The sequence below is a fragment of the Oncorhynchus mykiss genome, chromosome 20, assembly GCF_057628025.1.
Source record: "Oncorhynchus mykiss isolate SJ-2025 chromosome 20, ASM5762802v1, whole genome shotgun sequence".
NCBI lineage: Eukaryota > Metazoa > Chordata > Actinopteri > Salmoniformes > Salmonidae > Oncorhynchus > Oncorhynchus mykiss.
The window spans coordinates 38904011-38916247 of NC_143041.1; the positions used below are offsets into that span (position 1 = coordinate 38904011).

The following is a 12237-nucleotide window of genomic DNA, read 5'->3' on the forward strand; positions in this document are numbered from 1 at the left end:
GCTCCAAAAAAATAAAGGGAACACTAAAATAACACATCCTAGATCTGAATGAATGAAATATTTTTATTAAATACTTTTTTCTTTACATAGTTGAATGTGCTGACAACAAAATCACACAAGAATTAGTGGAAAACCACACTACAGGCTGATCCAACTTTGATGTAATGTCCTTAAAACAAGTCAAAATGAGGCTCAGTGGTGTGTGTGGCCTCCACGTGCCTGTATGACCTCCCTACAATGCCTGGGCATGCTCCTGATGAGGTGGCGGATGGTCTCCTGAGGGATCTCCTCCCAGACCTGGACTAAAGCATCCGCCAACTCCTGGACAGTCTGTGGTGCAACGTGGCGTTGGTGGATGGAGCGAGACATGATGTCCCAGATGTGCTCAATTGGATTCAGGTCTGGGGAACGGGCGGGCCAGTCCATACCATCAATGCCTTCCTCTTGCAGGAACTGCTGACACACTCCAGCCACATGAGGTCTAGCACTTTCTTGCATTAGGAGGAACCCAGGGCCAACTGCACCAGCATATGGTCTCACAAGGGGTCTGAGGATCTCATCTCGGTACCTAATGGCAGTCAGGCTACCTCTGGCGAGCACATGGAGGGCTGTGCGGCCCCCCAAAGAAATGCCACCCCACACCATGACTGACCCACCGCCAAAACGGTCATGCTGGAGGATGTTGCAGGCAGCAGAACGTTCTCCACGGCGTCTCCAGACTCTGTCACGTGCTCAGTGTGAACCTGCTTTCATCTGTGAAGAGCACAGGGCGCCAGTGGCGAATTTGCCAATCTTGGTGTTCTCTGGCAAATGCCAAACATCCTGCACGGTGTTGGGCTGTAAGCACAACCCCCACCTGTGGACGTCGGGCCCTCATACCACCCTCATGGAGTCTGTTTCTGACCATTTGAGAAGACACATGCACATTTGTGGCCTGCTGGAGGTCATTTTGCAGGGCTCTGGCAGTGCTCCTCCTGCTCCTCCTTGCACAAAGGCGGAGGTAGCGGTCCTGCTGCAGGGTTGTTGCCCTCCTACGGCCTCCTCCACGTCTCCTGATGTACTGGCCTGTCTCCTGGTAGCGCCTCCATGCTCTGGACACTACGCTAACAGACACAGCAAACCTTCTTGCCACAGCTCGCATTGATGTGCCATCCTGGATGAGCTGCACTACCTGAGCCACTTGTGTGGGTTGTAGACTCCGTCTAATGCTACCACTAGAGTGAAAGCACCGCCAGCATTCAAAAGTGACCAAAACATCAGCCAGGAAGCATAGGAACTGAGAAGTGGTCTTTGGTCACCACCTGCAGAACCACTCCTTTATTGGGGGGGTGTCTTGCTAATTGCCTATAATTTCCACCTGTTGTCTATTCCATTTGCACAACAGCATGTGAAATGTATTGTCAATCAGTGTTGCTTCCTAAGTGGACAGTTTGATTTCACAGAAGTGTGATTGACTTGGAGTTACATTGTCTTGTTTAAGTGTTCCCTTTATTTTTTTGAGCAGTGTATCACAGTCTAATAAAACATAACATCTTGTGATTCCATGCAACACGACCACAGAGGTCAATGTTTGTATCTCAGTCTTCTTATTGGGAAATGTTTATTTTTATTTTAAATCAAATAATGCTAAATGGATTTAATTATTTCATTTTCCATTCATCCATTCTATTGTACCCTAGGGCCACATCACCTGTGATAAGTCAGGTCTGTAACCAAATGTGGACTCCATGTGGTTAACCTTTTTGATAAAACTACACAATCTATTTTAATCTGTTCAGATTAACTTCCTATTTATGCTCAGTTTACACTGATGTTGATCCCAGTTTTGACCCAATCAGTATCAGCATGGATCAACATTCACAAATGCAAAGCAGCACACGCACGCCTCAAAGACACTATGGTGGTGTAGAGTGTAACAGCGTCCTGACCTATGCCCTCTGGCAGAGCATCGATGAGGTTCTGAGACACCAGCAGGTCAGTTAGGGAGACCAGGCCGCCGATCTCTTCTGGAAGGTGCTCCAGTTTGTTCTCCGATACATCTAGACACAGGAGGCTTTTCATGCTGCCTATCTCCTACGGGTTGAACACACTTCAATTATAAATGCATATCCCAGTCCGTGTTAGCCCTTAACAATAATGGTGCATCTCGTGACTGTTATATCAACACAAGCCGCAATATTAATTTTGTCTAAGCACATCCAATGTTTTAAAATGGGTGGGAGCCTTTTACTTTTTGGGAAATCAAACCATATTCTACAAGTTCGTTCAACTGTAATATTAAGACATTAAAAAAAAAAAAATATTAGTGCAAACATCTTAAAAATATCTTACTGCAGGTATTTCAGCCAACTGGTTTCCGTCCAGCCACAAGTTCTTCAAGCTGACAAGACAGCCTATTGTTTCAGGCTGCGTGGGAGGAAGGATTTTGGAGGCAGAGGAGATAGCGAGAGCGTGAGAGTGAGGAAATAATTATACACAGGTGACTGAGGCAAATGTAAACAAGGCTGGAAGAATTTCAACCATGTGTAAACTGTCATTCCCTAGCCTGATCTGGTTTCAGTTCATCTCTCAGAAAGTGTCTCTCCGTATCAGAGTTACATTTGCATAAACATTAAACCTGACATGGTTGTAAGACTATAAACTACAAAAATAAATGGCCCTGTCACACTACCCCTTCAGAATGACAAGACGGAGGAATCTTTATCAGTACTCCCAATTATGTTTCACATAACAAGAAAAGTGTTGAGTGAGATTTGAGTGCTGCCCATTCTACACACGTTTAGCTTGGCACATTGTTTACTTCAGTGTGAATTTTCTCCCCACGAGATCAAGGTTACGTGCAAACAAGTCAGATAAACTTACCAAATTGTAAATTTCATTGTTCCCCAGGTCAAGTTCCTCAAGTCTGTGAAGTAGCGATAGTGACCTGTGGAATGCACCAGAGCGGTAGGAAATATCCTAAAACATCACATACTGTGTAGGCCCAAACTCACCACACACACACAGATGGGCTGTACATTTTAGCTACTTCTCGGTCTGTTTCACTGCAGTTTCATTTTAACCATGTGCGAGTGAAAATGTATTGGCCATAGACCAAGCAGTGAGACGGTTAGATCGTCAGCGAGAGACTTGTGCCAACATAAATTGACAGGGTTCTCCCCAAAGAATGTAAGCGAGGCATGGCCCCACTATATAAAAACAAATATATATATATATTTTCTCACTTTATTTCTCATCAGAGAAGGTACATTGTTTCTCTAGATAGCAGGAAATGGAAGTTACAGGTGTTTAAAAAAAGCTAAAAATCTGTAAATCCAAAGGGGGACATTGCCGGCGTACTCAACACCACCTCGTTTCACAATCCGGGGGAGAACCCAGGTAGAACATTGAAGAGTTATCGGTCTTCAGCCAAAGAGCACACTGAGCTCTACATCACCTCTAAAGTCTAAATATAATCTTATATATAAAGGTCTGTCATGTGAAACACATAAGGCTTCATTTACAGTCTAATTGGCTACATGCTTGTAATGTAGTCATACAGACCCAACTTCATTACATCCCTTTTCAGGGGAATGGGTGCCACTCTCAGAGCGTTTGTGGAACACAGATGTCTGGGGGGGGTTGGGAGCAGGGCAAAATAAGAATTTCAGTCTCTGACGGACTAAAAGTAGGCCTAGTCGTCTTGTGCCTTCAATTAATATTTGCCCTGGAACAAAGTATTTCCAGTGCATTCTGAAAGTATTCAGACCCCTTCAATTTTCCCACATTGTTACATTACAGCCTTATTCTAAAATGGATTAAATGACTTTTTCCCCCCTCATTAATCTACACACAACATCCCATAATGACTACCCCATAATGACAAAGCGAAAACAGGTTTTTAGAATTTTTAGCAAATAAAAAAACAAAAATAGAAATACCTCATTTACATAACTATTCAGACCCTTTGCTATGAGACTCGAAAATGAGCTCAGGTCCATCCTGTTTCCATTGATCATCCTTGAGGTGTTTCTACAACTTGGAGTCCACTTGTGGTAAATTCAACTGATTGGACATGATTTGGAAAGGCACACATCTGTCTATATTAGGTCCCTCAGTTGACAGTGCATGTCAAAGCAAAAACCAAGCCATGAGGTCGAAATAACTGTCCGTAGAGCCCCGAGACACAATTGTGTCGATCCACAGATCTGGGGAAGGGTACCAAGAACATTCTGCAGCATTGAAGGTCCAAGAACACAGTGGCCTCCATCATTCTTAAATTGAAGAAGTTTGGAACCACCAAGACTCTTCCTACAGCTGGCCGCCCTGCCAAGCTGAGCAATCGGGGGAGAAGGGCCTTGGTCAGGGAGGTGACCAAGAGAGAATGCCAAGCGTCACGTCTGGAGGAAACATGGCAGCATCGCTATGGTGAATCATGGTGGTGGCAGCATCATGCTGTGGGGATGTTTTTCCAGCAGCAGGGACTGGGAGACTAGTCAGGATCGAGGGAAAGATGAACAGCACAAAGTACAGAGAGATCCTTGATAAAGTCCTGAGCACTCTGGAGCAGGTTCTCAGACTGGGACAAAGGTTCACCTTCTAACAGGACATCGACCCTAAGCACACAGCCAAGACAAATGCAGGAGTGGCTTCGGGATAAGTCTCAATGTCCTTGAGTGGCCCAGCCAGAGCCCGGACATGAACCCGATCGAACATCTCTGGAGAGACCAGAAAATAGCTGTGCAGTGATGCTCCCCATCCAACCTGACAGCACTTGAGAGGATCTGCAGAGAAGAATGGGAGAAACTCTCCAGAAACATGTGTGCTAGGCTTGTAGCGTCATACTCAAGAAAACTTGAGGCTGTAATCGCTGCCTTTTTTTTTTTTTGCTAACATTTCTAAAAACCATTTTTTTGGATGTCATTATGGTGTCGTGTGTAGATTGAGGGGGGGAAAAAACTAACAATTTAAACCATTTTACAATAAGGCTGTAATGTAACAAAATGTCAAAAAAGTGAAGGGGTCTGAATACTTTCTGAATGCACTGGGTCTAGGGAAGCACTTACTCTGGTAAATACGTTAGCAGGTTCTCTCTGAGTTCCAGTGACACCAAGTTGGAGAGGCTGTGGAGAGAGAAAAGAGAAGTGGCTATTTGTTTTTCATGATAATCTGGGTACAATAACAAACAACAAATCATAGAGGGAAAAAAAGCACTTATATTTGTCCTTTTTATGAAGATTACTTGAAGCCATCTCCGACAGTCTATGAAATCCAAGAATTAAGTCTTTCAGGAGAACGAATACCAACTAAAATAATGGCTGAGGTAATATCTTTGATCCCCAATGAAAGGGAACCATGGAGCGCAGGTAGAAAAAAAATAATAAGTATGCACAATCTGTAACTAAATATTTCTTGCCATATTTGCTTCCATATGATCGTGACCTATAAGAAAAGGTTTTCAAATAATTACAGCACTTTTGATTCCAGCTGACGGTGTGTGATAAAGTGATGCGACTCACTCCTGCAGGTCTCTGGAGATATGGCTTGGACATCGTCAGTGGTGAACTACGGGCCTAATTGCATCAGTTAAATTAAGCACAGAGGAATCTAAATCTTGCGGACTGGAACATTAAAGCCAGAAATCAAATCGTGGCGTATTGTGAATCAAATGGCACAAAAAGTAATCAATCTATATAAAATGTGGTCTTAACTTGATTGCCACTACGCTACGATGGAAGTCTTAGCATTTGTTATGACTTCCGGACTCAAAAGTACAGCTAAAAATATATATATTAAAAAAAAGTGTACTTTAAGTCCATGTCAAGACTGTCCATTTAGACCTAGTTAAAGAATAGAACATGAATAAACCATGACACAGTAGGACACTCTAAAAACATATATTTTTGATAAACTGGCGTGTCCATGTACACTCTCTACATAATGGTGTGTGTTTAGAGGTAATGTTCACAGTGTTGGTTGTTATTACTTTCATTTGAAACGAGACAATTAAATTACCATTAAGTTATGATAAAGTCAGTGCTTCATTTGAGCTGGGTCCTGCCCGGAACGCTCTAATAAAAGCACATTCTAATAAAAGCGATCAGAGTTCATTTCAAAGCGTAGATTTTCAGCACTTGCCTGATATTCTAAGAATTTATTCAGGTTGGGGCAGCCCAGCTTTATGGTTTGCGCAACATTGTAGCCTAGAGATCAACCCGTGGCTGTGGTGAGAGAGAATCATGCCTGTATCTCTCACAGAACTAGAATAAGAGTCACCTTCTATGATCTCTCTCCGCTCTGCTAGACATGAGCCTGCAACTCATCTCGCCAGCGTTGCACTTCATTTATTTCCTCATAACTGCGGGAAGGGGGCTGCTGCAGCACCGCTGAACAATTTAAATACATTTGCGGAAGTTAGAATTACAGGTGTCTGTTCAGAAAGAAATGAACTAATTCAGAATACTACACCAGGAGCAGGCATATCCATTTTGCCACAGATGATCAATAGCTTCTTTTTTTTGTATTATTAAATTGCCTAGCTGTGGATTGTGTGTAGCCCAATCAAAAAGACATAGCCTACAGCCTGGAACACACAGTAAAATCTGTCAGTGAACAGCATGCAGCCAAAACAGGCATTGCACAATATTTCTACTACAATAGTGGAAAAACACAGGTTGGAAAGCAAATGGGTCCTGCTGAAAAGAGAAGACTAGTTCTGTCTGCTGTAGGCTACCAACATATTTTATTAACTCCCAAATAGGCCTATTAAGCGAACAGCATTGTTTTACAAAGTAAGACGAGACAAGATAGGCTTGTGGCATGAGCGCATCGCCTAGGCTATTGATGGATTCAAGATTAGGTCATTTTTATTGAGCTAAGATTCTCAGTGTCAAAAGAGCCGGTCATTTCGGTCATTTGTGCAGTATTTAACAATATTATACTAAAGACTCCAGTCATGTAAAGTGACCTGGAATTGCATGAAATGAATTTATAAAAAGTCACATTCTCCTCTGGACCTTAGGCTACAAAGATATTTCCCCATGTGTGCAACTAATGCAAGCGCCTCTACTGTACTACTCTATTCCACTATGCAAATGTGATATGCATGCAATGCTTTATTTTAAATGGGATTTTCTTTTCATGCGTTCCAGTACCTCAGAGCCCCCCCCAGGTCAACCCCCGTCTCGCTCACACTTTTTTTTTTCAGTGACAGTATAATGAAATAAAATCCTAAAGTAGTTTTCGGAGGGAGGGGAGGGGAGGGGAGGGGAGGGAGGCAGCAAATCCTTTAACAAGTAATACAATTTGAATGGTCTACTGGCTCGGGAGCTTTTAATCGAAACAGGACAGTTGACAGTCCGTTCTTTGGTCTCTGAATAACATTAATAATGGAAGTAAAGCAAATAAATGTGAGCCATGAAGTCTCAAACGACAGGATAAACAGAGTAGAATTCGTCTTAATCTATACGGAATCTCTCCTGAATGACAGGGTAACCCTCTGCGGTGACTAACCCGACTGGGTCTTTCTAGATTCCCCCGTCACAACGTGAGGTTACTGGGCCAGATTTAAAGGACAGAGAGAAATCTCTTCTAGCTCTGATGCTTGCAGTTTTAGCCCTAGCATTTCAGATGACCCAGGAGAGCCAACCAAACCACTCACAACATGCTGCAAGAGGTGCAACTTAACTTAATGTACGGCCTAGTGAATGTTTTGCCACAGAGCCAGCCAGCTGACTAATACCATGTTGAGTTGATAAGGTGTCAGTGCCATTCACCCCTGTGACGGGGAGCTGCATGCGGTGTTGAGCCACACTAACTTGTTTTTAATCGTGTTCTAGTTCTCAGTCATTAACTCCCCTAGTTGTGAGGGCAGATACTGACAGGCACTGACTCATTGAGTTATACAAGTCTGATAGATGCAGGATCTTAATTTGACCCCTACTGTCGCAGCAAAATAATCCTGCAGCAACAGTTAAACGTTAATCAATAATGTAGCTTGATCAGTGGTTAGGCTATTATCTGGCCAAAATTAGACAACATGCGATGCAGGAAAATTCCCAGCAATGTGATCAAATTAAGATCTAACATCTGTATGGTACACATGCCTTTGGCGGAGGTAGAATCCTATGCCATCGGGAGGTAGACGAAATAGCTCTGAAAACTGATCTGTTATCCCTGAGCCCTCTAAACCACTCTGCATGGGAGTCGGCTCCAGTGGAAAGCCAATAGAGAAATCTATCTGTCAAATCTACTGGGAAAGTAAGAGCATAGATCAATGGCTCAAATGCAACACTGATATGGTATATCAATGCTGGATGATTTCCAGCGTGGGTTATCCAAAAGTAGCTACTCCAGTGGTGTCTCGGTGAGAGGTTAGCTGGCCACATTGATAATCGTAATTTTAGAAACATGGTACTAAAATCGTGTAATTGCATCAGATGCTCGATTAAGTTCAGATGTGTTGAAAAGACGAGGAGAGGAAGTGTCAGCTTCACCCCCCTCTCTCTGAAGTTAGTCAATGGGACAAATATTCCCTTTGGAAATTCGAAAGATGTGAACACCTTGGAAATTGTGATTTGTTTAAATGATCAGTGATGAAAAATCTGAACGAAGGTTCTCAGTTGTCACATCCTACAATCTGTTGACAGACAGTACGATACCATGTATGTTGCGTGAGCCTCTGTCCGAGAGATCAACAGCGGTGTAGAAAAGTGTTTTTTCTAGAAATCCATAAAGCCTACACCTTTTGAGTACAACCTCATGTGGTGATATAATTTCAGTCCTCCACAGCTAGATGAGTGAGTGAATGGATGAACAATCAATATCTGGGCTAATGCGCTCCATTTATTCACGAGTAGGTCCGTCTTAACATTAACTGTCACAGAGCGCTTACTAGGTCACCATGGTAACGCAGATGACAACAGATTTAATAGGACTTAATCGAGCTGAGCGCAATGAGTGTAACATTACTTAAAGTCTATAATCTAGACCTACTAATCACGGAGCCAGAAAACCAAGACTGAATCATTCTGCAAAATACCATCTGTGTATTAATCATGTAAGGCTATGCTACATACAGTAATCCCTAATTTACAGCAATATGTCAAATCAAAACAGAGCTTTGTTTAGTTTTACACTAGTTGCTCCATGCTATATTAAGCCTTTATCTGAAGGGAGAGAGGGCTGGCATTCGTCTGCAAGTGAAACATCAAGGAACATGGCACGCTGGAGAAAATTACACAGGAAATTAACGGGGCCGCTGGGGATAGAGAAGGACAGGAAAGAAGCAGAATCTGCTGATACATTTACAGGGCGAGTTTTATCTGCCATAAATCCAATAACACCATTCTTGTCCCTTTGTGAAATTATACACTGAATCCTGATATAAATGACCAAAAGATTATTATAAATATTATTAATATAAAAAAGATGATTCTGTATTAAATTAAATGTTGTTGGGGTTTTTTTAAGACTAAAAGGATGAGGTACTTACTTTCCAATGTTTTCGGGAAGAATCTGCAACGAAATGTCATTGATGGAAAGGCAAGTTAAATTCCGGAGCTCTGGAAAACTCTCAGGCAATCTGGAAAAACAAGAAGCATTCAAAAATAAATCAGATTCTTGCGAGATGATAATAAATGGATGCAGATTCTTGAAAATCTATGGATCTGACTGTATTAATAGGCAATAAGGAAACATCCATAAAATATACTATAAAGCTGACATAGGCCAACTACTTTCCTCTCTGACTGGAAAGTGTCTGATCAACAGGAACTAACTTTTTCTTTGCATTTGATATATTATTGTTTTAAGCCTTCATGACCTGATTCACGCCTATCTAAAAAGTTGTCGCCCAGAGATATATATTTTCTACATTTTAGTCATTTATCCACAGTGACTTACAGGAGCAATTAGGGTTAAGTGCCTTGCTCAAGGGCACATTTTTCACTTATTCGGCTCAGGGATTCAAAGCAGCAACTTTTCAATTACTGGACAAAAGCTCTTAACTATTAGGCTACCTACCGCCCACTCATATTTACAATGGTGACCCAGAGACAATCTCTGACACACAATGCTACTGTCAGTGTGGGAGAGTGAAAGTTTTATGTGTGGGTTGTAATGCCTGGTCACATTTAATTCCAAATCACAACGCTTAAACATGTTGTATCATCTGCAGGTCAGTCACAGAGTGCCAGCTATATATTATCTTCCTCGGGAACTGAGTAAAGCTTTCTAACAAGAACATCTAGGCCCTTCAAACTCAACTCTGAACCTCGAAGCCAGTTCCACTGCATTTTTCCCCTTTGTTATCCTCTGATCAGGGACTGATTTAGACACCAGGTGGGTGCAATTAATTATCAGGTAGAACAGAAAACCAGCAGGCTCCGGATCTCGTAGGGTAATAGTTGAATACCCCTGATCTAGGCCATATGTACATTACCAATGTGTAGCTAATCACACAGCCCAGTGCATGGCTAGTCCCAAACTGAACCATATGGCATTGTGGCTTTGCCTCCATTGGGGGTCCAAATTAAACATAGACCTCACCATGAGACCAAAGGACGCTGGTGGGAGGCGCTATAGGGGGACTACAATGAGCCTGTCCTCCTATAGCGCTTCCCAACAGCCTCCTCTGCATGAGACAGCTGACAGGAAAACTGGGGGGGAAGGGGATATATCCCATAAAATTATATTCATTAACTTAAATGACTAGTTCATGCTAATTGAACATTATTTTAGTTCAATGCCGTCAGATAGGCTAGTTAAAGCAACAAATAAATGCTGTCTGAAGCCGTACCTACATAAAAAAAGTTTGTCCATTTTCCTTCCAGTATAGTTCTTATTTACAACAGTCTACTAGTGTTTAAACGATTCTTACTCTGTTGAAGTTGTCATGCAGTTCCTACATACAGCCTACTATAGTGCTACTACACCGCTGTACTGTCCGTCTTGTTATCCTTCCCATTCGCTAAACATTTATGGAGACATGAATTCAAAGTTCAGTTACCTTGTTAATGGGTTTCCACTAAAGTCTGCTACTTGGAGAGCTTTACAGTAAGAAATGGTCTCAGGAATTTCTATGATGTCTATGAGGGAGGAAAGAACTTCATGTTAGAAACATCTTGATCAACACCCTGTAAATGGGATTGGGAAACAACACACTAAACACTGGCATAAAATGAAGACCGGTTGTGTCAGCCAGGCCTAAGATTTCTAATTTTGACTATGACGTGCCTCAGTCAAAATTACAACATAGTTCAGAACGTCCATCCGACGAGGCATTCCACTTAAAGCTAGTGATCCAGAAACAACGTTAATAAATATCCATAAAGGAGAAAGGTCTATTTAGAATCACCACAAAATGAGTATGGTTGTGGCGCCAAACATAGAGCTGCATGTGAAACTGCCATTTGAACTTCTATAAATCAACATAATTAGCATTCTGGATTTTGTCCTACTGGGAAGCTCTGCAATGGCAGCTCTCTTTGAGAAATGTTAAGTCCAGAAGTTATGGGAGAAACCATACCAATGTGGCTCTGAAAATATGTTGGGTCTGTACAGTGAAGGGAATTGATAGCACTGAATGGTGGTTTGAGCTACTTATATTGCTTGTCCAGCATTTATTGCATTTTCGAACAAAGAGCCTAGTCATAAATGAAGCATTATCAAAATAAGCAGGCAGTTTAAAATGTCTTCATTCATAGCACCAGTGGTTGAGTCAATGAGAGTTTAGGCCTGTTTGGTGGGGCTGAAAATCCCACCAACCCAGTGTTCATAGTAGGGATGTTGTGACAAATGTAAAAAACATTTGTAACGTTTAAACTACTATTTATTGTTTAAACAATAGGAAAAACAAATCTTCAAATTACATGAATTCACAATTCAGATATGGGCCTGCTTGTGACCGCCAGGTGGCAATGCAGTTCAATCAACCACAGACCTGGCTGGCTACCAGACGGTCGCCACTATTTCTTCAATTTCTCTTCTTAAAATGTGGTTTTAAACCTAACCTTAACCACACCGCTACCCTTTTGGTTCGTTGCAGCGATGTATGACAGCGTGTTCATAGACATCCAACAATCTGTTCTGCCACGTATGGTGTTTAAGAGCTTTGTAGGGCTATTCGCAGAGCAATCATTGTATAATTTATCCATCTGGGCCGTCACGGTTTTTCAGCATTACATCTTGTAATCTGGTTCTAGACATGCCATTAGGGAAACATTGAAGCCGAAGTCCTCTACTATAGACAAATGGCTG

General features: G+C 42.1%; 1 protein-coding gene across 1 annotated transcript in view; it reads right to left on the reverse strand.

Annotated features, from left to right (window-relative positions):
• lrrc1 (leucine rich repeat containing 1) overlaps positions 1–12237 on the reverse strand; it is a 40967-nt gene that overhangs the window by 15463 nt on the left and 13267 nt on the right. The window contains exons 3-8 of the mRNA XM_021576487.3: positions 10988–11066; positions 9473–9562; positions 5046–5102; positions 2863–2926; positions 2332–2406; positions 1929–2073 (exon numbers count right to left, since the gene is read on the reverse strand). Of these exons, the coding sequence (XP_021432162.3) occupies positions 1929–2073; positions 2332–2406; positions 2863–2926; positions 5046–5102; positions 9473–9562; positions 10988–11066 (510 nt within the window). The remainder of the gene's footprint in view (positions 1–1928; positions 2074–2331; positions 2407–2862; positions 2927–5045; positions 5103–9472; positions 9563–10987; positions 11067–12237) is intronic.